This window comes from Mustelus asterias, chromosome 18 (assembly GCF_964213995.1).
Source record: "Mustelus asterias chromosome 18, sMusAst1.hap1.1, whole genome shotgun sequence".
NCBI classification, from domain to species: domain Eukaryota; kingdom Metazoa; phylum Chordata; class Chondrichthyes; order Carcharhiniformes; family Triakidae; genus Mustelus; species Mustelus asterias.
Window position 1 is genome coordinate 76,342,667 of NC_135818.1, and position 13,711 is coordinate 76,356,377.

At 45.6% G+C, this 13,711-nt stretch overlaps 1 protein-coding gene across 2 annotated transcripts in view; it reads right to left on the reverse strand.

Annotated features, from left to right (window-relative positions):
- Positions 1–343: 343 nt before the first annotated feature.
- LOC144507281 (coiled-coil domain-containing protein 85C-like) overlaps positions 344–13,711 on the reverse strand; it is a 263,226-nt gene continuing 249,858 nt past the window's right edge. For both annotated transcript variants that reach the window (XM_078234324.1, XM_078234323.1), the window contains exons 4-6: positions 6,528–6,629; positions 2,629–2,730; positions 344–541 (exon numbers count right to left, since the gene is read on the reverse strand). In XM_078234324.1, the coding sequence (XP_078090450.1) occupies positions 452–541; positions 2,629–2,730; positions 6,528–6,629 (294 nt within the window). In that variant the 3' untranslated portion in view covers positions 344–451. The remainder of the gene's footprint in view (positions 542–2,628; positions 2,731–6,527; positions 6,630–13,711) is intronic.

The window sequence follows — 13,711 nt, forward strand, 5'->3', positions numbered from 1 at the left end:
CCAAGTAATGTAATGAGGAAACACTGCAATCAAAGGAGCTTGCTTATAATGGAGTCATAGCAACCATTAATGTGAATGGGACACTCGGGGAATGGGGTGGGGAGATTATTTAACATTATCCAGAGATCAACGTATTTGAGATTAATCTCTCTAAACAGACTCCATTAAATCAATTCATGTAACTGCAGAATGCTGTGCAGTACACTTTACCAGAGCTGCATTTACAGGCAGCAACCTATGAGTAATTTACATTTGTTTTGTGGTCAGCGTGAGGTGGAACTCTCCAGCACAATAGGCACATTCTTTCTTCACATTTAGACAGTAGGTGAGGCCAAGCTGAGACACTGGCCAGGATTACACTTCTCAGAAGTTCTATTCTTTCCACTTGTGTACAGATGCAATGAGAATGTGTTCCCATCCTTCTCAAGTCCATGCTTTGCAGTCGACAGCACTACAAAGGTCCCTTGAACTGGTTGCCCGAGAGATGTTGCCTGATGGAAGGGTTCGAGCCAGCTGCATCCCCGAGCTTACGCCAGACCACCTGAAAAGTAGACACATTACACTTCAACAAAATTTGGAGACAGACTTGCTTTTATTTTCTTTCTATGCTCCAAACGCAGCAATATAGGAATGAACATCGCAAAAGGAATAGGCCATTCAGCCCTTCAGGCCTGTTCTGTTAGATCATGGCTATCATAGAAACCCTACATTGCAGAAGGAGGCCATTCGAGTCTGCACTGACAACAATCCCACCCAGGCCCTATCCCCATCACCCCACATGTCTACCCCGCTAATCCCTCTAACCTATGCATCCCGGGACACTAATGGGCAATTTAGCATGGCCAATCAACCTAACCCGCATATCTTTAGAGCGTGGGAGGAAACTGGAGCACCCGGAGGAAACCCACGCAGACACGAGGAGAATGTGCAAACTCCACACAGACAGTGACCCAAGCCGGGAATCTGACCCAGACCCTGGCGCTATGAGCCAGCAGTGCTAACCACCGTGCCACCCCAAACATACTTCATTATACTTGCTGCCTCTCTCCTATTTCACAGACTGTGCAAAGATTGAGGTTCATTACATGATTTCTTATTCTTTCCTTTTCACCCTCTGTTTTTCTTAAGCATTATATTCCCTGGGGCCCGGAGTCGATGTTGGAGAGCTCCCAGAGCTCCCTACTGGCTGCATACCACTGTGACACCATCACTGCTGGGTCTGTCCTGCTGAAGGGACACAACATACCCAGGAATGGTGATGGCGGTGTCTGGGACATTATCTGCAAGGTATGAGTCAGTCAGGCTTGTCTGTAAACTGCTCTCCCAATCTTGGCACAAGCCCCCAGATGTTAGTCTAGAGGACTTTGCAGGGTCAACAGATCTGGATTTGCTGTTGCCGTTCGAGGGATCTGTCCGGTTTAAGTCTTGTTAGACTTCGTAGAGGCTTGAAACAACAATGGTTTGCTAGGCCATTTCAGAGGGCATTTAAGAGTCAACCACATTGTTGTGGGTCTCAGAAGTCACATGTAGGCCAGATCAGGTAAGGACGGCAGATTTCCTTCCTGAAAGGACATTAGAGAACCAGATGGGTTTTTACGACAATCGGCAATTGTTTCATGGTCACTATGCGGAAGACTAGCTTTTAAATTCAGATTTTTATTACTTGAATTTAAATTCCACCAGCTGTTGTGGTGCGATTTGAACCCATGTTCCCAGATCATTCACCTGGACCTCTGGATTAAGTGGACAGCACATTGGTTAGCTCTGCTGCCTTACAGCGCCAGGGACCCGGGTTCAATTCCGGCCTCGGGTGACTGTGTGGAGTTTGCACATTCTCCCCGGGACTGCGTGGGTTTCCTCCGGGTGCTCCGGTTTCCTCCCACAGTCCAAAGATATGCGGGTTGGGTTGATTGGCCATGCTAAATTGCCCCTTAGTGTCAGGGGGATTAGCAGGGTAAATACGTGGAATAGGGCCTGGTCGGGATTATTGTTAGTGCAGAATCGATGGACTGAATGGCCTCCTTCTGCACTGTAGTGATTATATGATTAGTCCAGTGACATTACCAGTGTATCCCCATCTCCCTCCTGATCTGTTAACTCCATTCCACTCTCCACAGGTTGTGCCTGACTTGCTGAGTGTCTCCCGAATATTCTGTTTGCAATGAATCATTGGAATGATAAGGCCATTGGAAATATTGTTCACCATGCGACTGCATAAGCTGTACGCTAACTCAACGGAGTTCGTCTTCCTGCTGATTTTAATCCATCAGGATCTTGTGTTGGGTAAAGATTTTAATGTTCTAACTCTGGACAAACACAAGGGGGTAGAGTTTGACTTTGTCTGATAGTATAAGCCTGGCTATACTGAATCAGCGGCTTGTTTCATGCTTCCCCTGACCTTAATAGGACTAATAACTGGGAGATGTAAATGAGTTGCCAGTTCACTATCGCTCATCGTGCACTGTCGCACATTATCAAACTCTACCCAAACCTTTTGTTTCTTATTTCCTAAATGTAACTTTGCCGTGTGGATTCCCAGTGCGAGGGGCCTGCTGAAAACAGGCACTGCTATCTGATATTGTCCTGTCTTGGTGTGGTTTCACATTACTAAAACAACAGAATCCTTACGTTACACATCTCGCGAACAATGGCCTTCTCCTTCTCGCTCAAGTCATCGTGCTCGCAATCTTCCGGCAACTGTCTATCCAGGTTGTCATGAACTTCCAGGACCTGGGAACCCGAAATGTACAACAAGTTAACAGTGAAGAAACTCTGGATCAGTCACATGCATTCCAGGATATAGCACATTCAGCTCTTCGTAATTATACAGAAATGTTTTCGCCTCTCCCTGGAGATCACATGGTCTGGAATGGGGGGGTAGGGGTGAGTTAATAGGTTGTGATGAACAAAGCATCGTAGCTGTGAGGGACAGCTCGGGGATAGGATATTAGTATGTAGATAGGCTGGAAAATTGGGCGGGGATCCTGGATTCAGGATTCAATCCTGGACCGGGGAGCGGCGCGGGCTTGGAGGGCCGAAGGGCCTGTTCCTGTGCTGTATTGTTCTTTGTTCTTTGTTCTTGCCCAGCAGTGTGTGGCCTAGCTTTTTAATTAGCCTCATGATGCGCTGGTTCATGCAGTGCCCAGTGTAGGACTGAGCCATACAGGCGGTGCCCAGGTTCGGTGTCTCGTTCTGTACTAAGTTAACAGATAATAGAACATGAAAGGGAAATTAACAAAATCAAAGAGGGAGCCTGATTTCTAGCAAGTGGTTCCTGACGTTTGTCTGAACATTGGTGGGCGGCACGGTGGCACGTGGGCAGCACTGCTGCCTCATAGCGCCAGGGACCCGGGTTCGATTCCTGGCTTGGGTCACTGTCTGTGTGGAGTTTGCACATTCTCCCTGTGTCTGCGTGGGTTTCCTCTGGATGCTCCGGTTTCCTCCCACAGTCCAAAGATGTGCGGGTTAGGTGGATTGGCCATGCTAAGTTATCCCTTAGTGCCAGGGGGACTAGCTAGGGTAAATGTATTGGGTTATGGGGATAGGAACTGGGTGAGATTGTGGGTGGTGCAAACTCGATGGGCCAAATGGCCTCCTTCTGCACTGGAGGATTCTGTGATTCTATGATTAGGTGTGGCTGCGATGCCCTCCAATGTCAATAAGCCTGCTGGTAATCATTCCCCAGACTCTTGTCTGGTTACCTGAGCCAAATGATGAGAGCAGCACTGGCACTGAGGGTCGGCACTGCAGCAGCAGCCCATACCTCTGGGAGAGGAGGAAGGTGGAGTTTTTTAAAATATATTGAGTAAAAAATTACATTTAAAAACTTAAATGCAGCGGTAGTGCATATTAATGGGCTAGAAATTTGTCTTTGACAATAAAATCATAAAGGGCATGGCTGTATTGTTTGCCTAGTATACAGCCCAACCCAGCCTGTGCTCTACTGAAGTCAAATGGAATCACATTAAGGTCATATTCACCAGCCAAAACCCACTCACTCGGTCATTCAGTCCCCCCAGCCTGTTCAATTAGCTCAATTAGGGTTTGGTCGATTGATATCTCACAGGCAGTGGTTCCATAATCCTTAAAATCACTGCCTAACAAAAAATGTTAAATGGGCAGCACGGTGGCACAGTGATTAGCACTGCTGCCTCACAGCGCCAGCGACCCGGGTTCGATTCTGGCCTTGGGTCACTGTCTGCGTGGAGTTTGCATGTTCTCCCCGTGTCTGCGTGGGTTTCCTCCGGGTGCTCTGATTAGGTGGACTGACCATGGTAAATTGCCCCTTAGTGTCCAGAGATGTGTAGGTTCGGGGGATTAGCGGGATAAATGTGTGGGGTTATGGGAGGGAGGGGGGGGGGTAGTGGGGAGTAGTGGGGTAGGGTAGGGGTTGGACCTGGGTAAGGTGTTGGAGAGTCGGTGCAGACTCAATGGGCTGAAGGACCTCATTCTGCACGGTAAGGATTCAATGATTCTCTGAAGTTCAGTATTGGAACTTTCAGTTGACACCCCCCCTCACCACCCCCGCTCCCCCACCCCCTGCCACCACCCCCGCTCCCCCACCTAGCCTCAACAGCTTCGGGGGGAGGGGGGAGAGAGTTTCAGATTTGCACCAGCCCTCTTTCACAGTGACAGGCTGGCAGTGAACGATCTTCCATGTGGCAACAAAGATGAACTCCGATCTTCAGAGCTGCAAAATGTCCAAAACGTGACCGCACTTGAGGTATGATTAATTGCAACCTCTCTGTTAATGGACATAGTGCTTGGCTTTCAGGACACACACGTGCCTATTAGTCTCTGAGAAAAGGCCAGCTGCCTGTAAAAGCTGTTGCAACAAGGCCACTGATAGGCTGTTTCTGTGGAAAATTATGGAATTGGACAAAACACTGGTAAATCTCGCAATCCCACGTAAGTAAAAGAAAAAACAGAAAGTGACCTCCTCGGATAGATTTTGGGAATCGCTGCTGCAGGATTGGAGCAGTGTGACCTGCAAGCAGCTACCTAATGGGATTTAGAGTCATGGAGATATACAGCATGGAAACAGGCCCTTCAGCCCAACTCGTCCAGGCCGACCAGGTTTTCTAAACTGAACTAGTCCCATTTTATGCTAAATTCTCCCTCAGTGTACCTGAACAGACGCCGGAATGTGGCGACTAGGGGATTTTCACAGTAACTTCATTGCATTGTTAATGTATGCCTACTTGTGACGAATAAATAAACTTTAACTTTGCCAGTGTTTGGCCCATATCCCTCTAAACCTTTCCCATCCATGTACCTGTCCAAATGTATTTTAAACATTGCAATTGTACCTGCCTCTAACACCTCCTCCGGCAGCTCATTCCCTATTCGCACCATCCTCTGTGTGAAAAGGTTGCCCCCCACCCCCCCCAGGCCCCTTTCATTGCTGGCTAATCCTGCAAGTGGGGTTGGCTGTAACTTCCCTTCTCTACGGCCCCGGCAAACAAAGCTCTGTACAGATTGACAAAATGACCCTGATCCATAAAAGGAATGAACCCGATAACGGGACAGCGTTCCCAGAATCCGATTTTTAAAAACGTGAAGTAAAAACAGAATTTGATTTGTCCGGTCGTTGTAAAACGGTGGCCTCGTTAAATCCTCTGAGAGGAATCTTCACCTTAGCACATGGGAAATGGACTCCATAGATCCGGCATGAAGGGTGAACAGAATGGGTGGGGGATGGGGGAGGGGGAGGAGGAAGGGGAGGTAACGAGATGGAGCTGGAACATTAAAGATCTAACAAAACTCTAACTTCCTCACAGAATGGAAGCAAATAACTTGAGGAGCAGCAGGTGCACATGGGAAGGCATCTGTCGCTCGGAAAGGTTTTAGATGACCATCATTACTTTATTGGTGGGGGCTGTTTTAAGAGCAAGAGAGAGTAGAGGTGACAAAAGGCCTATTGATTGAGAATGGCTCTTCTATCGGCTAATCCACAGAACAACACGGGCCTCTCTTTAGATTAGCCCAGATGGAGCTAGGAATGAGAAGCAACAACGTGTCAGACGGAAGAGGGTCAGTTGGGGATTTGGGTGGGTGGGGGGTGTTGGCCGGAGTGGGGGGAGGGGGCGGGGGGGTGGAGGGGGGGGGCGAGTAGCAAGATAGAAAGAGAGAAAGAGAACTGGACACCAAAATGAAAAAAAGATAGCCCTGTGAACAAAACAAAAATAAACTCTGGAAAAAAAACTGCCATTTATTTGAAGGGCTGTTTTCGTCATGGGTGATTGACGCGAGACTGGCTGGGTTGTTTTGTTTTGTAGTCACTGATTACCTTTGTTAGTCTGACAAAAGAACACAAGGTTCAGGCTATGAAGCACATTCGCCTTCTCTCCAGGTATAGAAAACAAACGTTTCCAGCCCTCCAGTTCGCAGAATCACTTTGTTATTATTTCAGGGGTCAGTTAAGTCGCACCCTTAGCAAGGTCCAGTTTCTTTTCCCTCAGTGAAGGCATTGCCTTGGGGGGGGGGGGGCGGGGGGGGGGGGTGAAAGGGGGTCTGCAGCTTTTTACCTTCATCGCATGCACTACAGCCTCTGGCTTTTGGGCAGTTTGTATGAATCCAGGTGGAACCACTGGAACATTGGGGTCCCCAGTCACCAGCCACGGAGGACCCTGTTTAAAGAAGACAAAAGTCGTGAACACACTGTGTACACCAACAGGACGCAGTGGTGGATGGGGAGGGATGGGGAAAGGGAAAGCCGGAGAGGGAGAGAGAGAGAGAGAGAGAGATAAAATGAAAGGAAAAGGTGACGAGAAGGGGAGTAGTGTAGATTTAAAGTTTATTTATTAGTCACAAGTAAGGCTTACATTAACACTGCAATGAAGTTATTAGGGAAGAGGCGGGAATGGAAAGGAGAGGAGAGGAGGGGGGAGGGGAGGTGGATGGCTAGAGAATGGAGGATGAGCGAGAGAAAGAAACAAGGAGTGGGGAATAAAATTGGAGAGAGAGGAATAGGTCGGAGTAATGGAAATAAAGAAGAGACTGATGGGGGGGGGGGAGGTTGGGTGGAGCGGTGCCAAGGAATGGTAGGGAGCAGAGAGAAAAGGAGGGGAGGGAAAGGGGTAGGTAAGTGAGGAAGGAAAGAGGAGGGGAAGACTAGGTGAGGAGGAAAGAGGATGAGACTAGGGGAAGCAAAGGAAAAATGTACCAGGTAATGAAAATGAGAGAGGTGGAAATGGGTGCAGTTTAGTGAGCAAAGCTGTGGGATTTTCAGCAATAACTCAATTAATTGCTTAAACCAGTTACCATCTAAACACATCAATTTGCAAATACGATCGTGTGGTGAGAATATAATTTGCAGAACAAGATGTGACGGAACAACACAAGGTTATCCAATTTACTACATTGCTCCTGGGAACTGATCTTCTTAAAAGTAAATGGTGCAACTTAAACCTTTACAAACACTTCCACATCTCTTGCACCAAGGATGAAAGGAATGGACGGCCGCAATACTTGAGTGTTTTCAGTGTGGGTAAGCCCACGACAAGCGACTACCACACACCAGGAATAATAGGCCTTTTCCTGCCTCCATCATTCAACACCAAGAGCGTTCTCAGCAAGGAACAATGAAACAATTTACTAATTCAACTATAAACATCCCCAACTAACCCAGCAATACTACACCTGCCTTCAGGCATCATTTGTTTTAGGTTTAATGTACGTGTCACTGCTAACAAAAGAATATAGAATAGACTTTCAAGTAGGTTAAAATAGCTTTGAGGAATTAAATCAACGGCTCTCATCCTCTCTCAAGCCAAGTGAATAGGTTCAAGTCACAGAGTTTAAGGGAGATTTTTTTTAAAGTGCCATGAGTTGAGTATAGCGGAAAAGTCTTTTGATTTGATTTATTATTGTTATATATATTAGTATACAGTGAAAAGTATTGTTTATTGCATGCTATACATTCAAAACATACCGTTCATAGAGAAGCAAAGGAGAGAGTGCAGAATGTAGTGTTACAGTCATAGCTAGGGCGTAGAGAAAGATCAACTTAGTGCGAGGTAAGTCCATTTAAAAGTCTGACAGCAGCAGGGAAGAAGCTGTTCTTGAGTCGGTTGGTACATGACCTCAGATTTTTGTATCGTTTTCCCGATGGAAGAAGGTGGAAGAGAGAATGTCCGGGGTGCTTGAAGTTACACATGAATTGCACATTGCAGCAGAGTTCCTTTCTCCATTAAGAGACCCCACTCGGGGCAGTGGTAGAAATGCATAGTGAGATTATAACCTGTTCACTTGCACCGAATTAAAAGCAGGCTCATATAGAAGGTACAACACAGACACAGGTCAGTCAGTCAAAGCAGAGTCACCATTTATCCTCCATATCTCTGGAGCATGACACTTGTTCTAATCACTGCTCTCAGGACTTCTGTACACGTTGTTCAGATCGCAGGATAACAATGTCGAAGCTGTATAACCATATTTTATCCTATTAAATCCTTTTCTATTGCTGAATAAGTAGACATTGTTTGTCGAAGCTTTTCATCTTGTACTCATCAGGACAAGTCGCAAGAATACAATGCAAGGGAAATGAACAAATATATACTGTCTGAGCAGAGTGTGTCGATTGGTTGGCGAGTGGACTCTTGATTAGTAGAGGCATTGCATGGAGAATGCATGAGTTGATGGTGACTGACAGTTAACTGCCAAACTTTGTGTGAAATTTAAATCACTTGACTCTGATTGGTTAAGACATTGCCCTGAGGAATGAACCAGCAAATGGTTGTCATTTATTTTGTTTAGCTGAAACAGGTACAATGTGTGTACTTGTTCTTTCTGCTGCAATGAACTGGGCCCTGCGTATTAATGTATGTATTTCCAGTACATGCAAATGTGTCGCACTGCGGGCCTGACTGACAATCTTAAATGGGTTGTCAGTATAATTCTTAATACATTGAGAATTATTTAGCAAATGCTAAGTTGCAGAATCACATCGAATGTTGGACACTGTGTTTTGAGTTTTTCAAGCACAGGTGGGTTTGCTACAGTCTGCACCTTGTCCATTGCAAACATTGGAAGGGACATGCTGTTTGATACAATCCGCCAGTCTTTGGGATGTATGGCCTACATAGCTGGCATCACAATGGCACTGAAATTCATATACCACCTTACTCAATTATGTGATAGATAGAAAGTATTTTTTGGTTTGATGGCAGCATCCTGTTATTGGCGAACAGCACTTGTGTCACTACTGCATAGTAGCAGCATGAAATAGCTAGCTTCACCTTTTTCTCAAATATTTTCAGGATAATCAGGTAGATCGAGAACTTTTCAAGGCTGAAAATGGTGGCTTTAGACCCATTCCTGAATTTGTGTGATATACCGCGAGCAATGATCCAATCGGGATAGCTTTGATGTGGCCTATTTCAGCATCAAGTTGTTTGGTGAGAAATTAACTTGGGCCCAATTTATGAGGTTGCTGATAAGGACAATCTTATAGCCTGCGGAACTGTAAGAATTTCGACATGTACTTCACCAATCAAGGTAGGCTTGCAGTAGCAAACCACCTCACAGATTTCTCAACTAGTATGCCAATGAAAGGGAGTCCATTTGACTGTTCCCATTTCAAAGGTGAACAGGACACAGACACTGCCTGGTGTTGAGGCAGGCTGTTTAAGTGGCCCGTCTCAGTACTGTGGGGCTTCGTCCCAATTGTAATAAAAATAGAGAGGCCCTTTAGGCCTCAGCCTTCACATCCCTCACCCCCCGCCTCCACCCCCCGCCCCCCCCCCCCCCCCCCAACACACACACACACACTTCCCAAGCCCACATCTATAAAACCTCAGATGCCCCCTCACACATGGCTCATGGACCCTCATGGCCCCATGTCTAGAGAAGGACACCCACCCATCCCTATGTCCCTCACACCCCCATGCCAACAGATGCCCCTTTCTACCCCTATATTCCCTCATGCCAAGCTACGGCACTTCCATGCCCATTCATCCACCATACACTGTACAGAACCAATGAACCCTTATAGTGACAGTAGGATGTATAAAAATATTTTTCAAGAAAAGTCATTCATTGATAAATTTCCACTTTTGAAAAGAAACCTCGTTTTTACTACGAGGGCTCAGAGGTTTAGTACTCTCATGGATGTCGGGCTCTCAGCCAAGAATACATAATGAAGATTTGTTGAGAACACAGAAATATAATAGTGGATTGAAACACTTAAACCTCAGTGAAAACATTGTTTGATTGAAAGCTCCAGCTCTCTGATCTATGCTACCAATTGAACAATGTTTATTTACACAAGATAAATAGATTTCAAGTGCTTGCAGTTTCTGTTTTTGATACTTTGAAAGGCTTGAACAATTGACACTTCTCAGGGACTTTGAGGGGGAGAGCTAAGCGGTAGTGATTTATCCTGAGGATCGCAGCACCTCAGTCTGGGGGCAAGGTTGAGGAGACAGGTCTTCATGAATAACCTCAGCCGGTACGGGAATTGAACCCACGATGACGGCGTCATGAACCAGCTGTCCAGCCAACTGAGCTAACCCTTGTATTATGGGTCAATCCAATGGAAGTTTGTGGTTGCACCAGGAGTCTTTTAGGCAATGAATCTCTTCCTTCTTCCACCCTACCACAGACTCTATTCTCCCCATCCTTACGTCCCTTTCACTTGCATAAAATCTATTACAACATCTCGTTTTGTCCCCCCCCCCCCCCAACCCCCCCGTTCTGAGGAAAGGTCATCGACCTGAAACATTAACTCTGGTTCACTCTCTTCACAGGTGCTGAAGTGTATTTCCAACACTTCCTGCTTTATATTAACTGACCTCATTCTGTTTTGTAGGACTTTGTTATTCACAGTGTGTCTATAAAATGACGACACTTCAAAAAGTACTTCAGTGGATAGGAAGCTCTTTGGAGTATACTGAATATGTGAAGAGCTTCTGTAAAAAGGCAATTCCTTTCCTTTTTCTGTTTGAAATGGCCTTGAAACTGCTCTTTTATATTACGTTTTGGCTAAATCCAGGTAAAATCCTCTTCCGTGCTTCTCTGCTGGGGACTCTTGGCTTTCTGTTACCCTAACTATTTTTATGTTCAAATATTCCTCCTTCTTTTCTCCCCCCCCCCCTCCACTTCTCTTAGTTTCCCAACGTAGACTTCATATCTGAACACATTCCCCTTTCATGCACGGCTGCACAAAGAGATGACCCCATTAACCGTGAGCACAGGGAAGGGAGGGACAACTATTCTCCCGTCAAGGGAATGACTGCTTCCTGCCGGAATAATCAACCTGCATGTTGGCCATTACTCAATCTTGGCACCAGTTCCATTTAAACAAGTGAAAACATTATTCCTGGTGCAATGAAATGGATCATTCAGAGTAAGTGACCCAGGATGTATTTGTCCGGGCTTCTCATATTTCTTACATGAGCTTCCTCCCACCAATGTTAAAACAACAAATCGCTGCTATCAGGCTTGAAAACCTACTCATTCATGTGGAGAGATTGATGCGATACATCCATCTTCTGCATCTGTCCTGCCTCGAAATACCACCCCATACCCCAGATTTCTATTATTGCACTTGCTTCTTCCCAACTTCCCAAACGTAACTGTTTAAGTAACAATATTCTGCTGTATTAATCAATGTCAGTCACCCGCTGCATTAATGTTGAAGACCATTAGACATAGGAGCAGAATTAGGTCACTCGGCCCATCGAGTCTGCTCCACCATTCAATCGTGGCTGATATTTTTCTCATCCCCATTCTCCTGCCTTTTCCCCATAACCCCTGATCCCCTTATTAATCAAGAACCTATCTATCTCTGTCTTAAAGATACTCAATGACCTGGCCTCCACAGCCCTCCGTGGCAAAGAGTTCCACAGATTCACAACTCTCTGGCTGAAGAAATTCCTCCTCATCTCTGTTTTAAAGGATCATCCCTTTAAACTTACACAAAACCTACAAGTACTTTTGTCTTACATGATTCTTGTGAAATTCTGCTCCCTGCGTTTTGAATGAGTTGCGTGGAGTGTGGGTAACACGACACTTCCCACTGCCTCGGAAAAGCAGCCAGTACAATCAAGGACCCCACACCCTCCGGACATACTCTCTTTCACCCACTTCCTCCAGGAAAAAGATACAAAAGTCTGAGAACACATACCAACCAACTCAAGAACAGCTTCTTCCCTGCTGCCATCAGACTTTTGAATGGTCCTACTGCACATTAAGCTGATCTTTCTCTTCACCCTATTGGTAACTGCAACACTACATTCTGCACCCTCTCCTTTCCTTGTCCCCTATGTACTCTATGAACGGTATGTTTTATCTGTATAGCGTGCAAGAAACAATACTTTTCATTGTATCCCAATACATGTGACAATAATAATTCAATTCAATTCAATTGTTAAAATTAAATTTAAATACATTTCTCTGGCTGTGTCAGTTCCTCACTGGGCTAACCCATCGAACCATTGCGGGTTGCCTTGGAGTCAAATCACATAATGTCATGGAGGCTGAGGCCTGAATTGTAAGCCTAACGTTTACTTCTAAAGCTGTCATCCTGGGCTCAATATTGTACTTTTGCCCAAGTCCATCCCCGATCTAGACCGGCACTCCCATGCTGTCCTGAAGGAGTGCTCCGCCACTGAAACTATGATTTTCAGATACTATGGTAAACCAGGCACTGCTTGCCGTCTTTGGTAGGTGGGAAAGATGCCATAGCACTAGTTCACAGAAGCATCCTGGCCAATATTTATCTCTCAACCAACACCCAACATCTTGTCACTATCACACTGCTGCTGTGGAATCTTGCTGTGCAAATTGGTTGCTGCATTCCGTACATTGCTATTGAGCATGTATTAGAGGGATTTCATTGGTCGCATAGTGCCAGTGGGCATCCTGAGTTCATGGAAGGTGCCACATAAATCCTTTCTTTCTGGATTGAAAGTACTCAGTAGGTCAAAGCCACAAAGCAGGGTAACAAGGGTTGACAGATACACACTGACTTCAAACTTCATCTGTCACATTCAGAACTATGGAGTGCTTCAGTGGGCTACACGTCACCTTGAATATTTTTACCCATCACTCATATCCAGTGGTTACAACTAGGATGGGATTTCTCAAGCCCTGAGCAGGTTAACTTCTTATTTCACATCGACTTGTTAAGGGAACATCTCACGGATCTCAGACCGCCGCACATCCTTATGGAGGGGAGTTGTCATATCTAAATATTCTTTGAAAGGAAAATGCCAATCACCTAACCCATCTATATCCATTTGTAAATTTCTTATTTCCTCATTGCAACTTACGATCCCACCTATTTTAGTGCCATCTGCATATTTGGCCATGGTGTCTTCGATCCCTATATCCAAGTCATCAACATAGGTTGTAAATAGGTGGAGGCCGAAAACTGAACCCTATGATATCCCAGTAGTCACATCTTGCCAACCAGAAAAAGATCCATTTATCCCGACTCTCTGCCTTCTGTCAGTTAGCCAGTCTTCTATCCATGCTAATAAATTACTCCTAACCCCATGTGATCTTACCTTGCCCATTAACCTTCTGTGCGGCACCTTATCACAGGTCTTCCTGTAGTCCAGATATGCTACATCTACAGGATCCCCATTATCCACTTGGCTTGTTACATCTTCAAAGAACTCTAGCAAATTAGTCACACATGATTTACTCTTCGTAAAACCATGGTGATTCTGATGGATTGCCTTTTAAGGGCTTTGTTCTGCTGGAC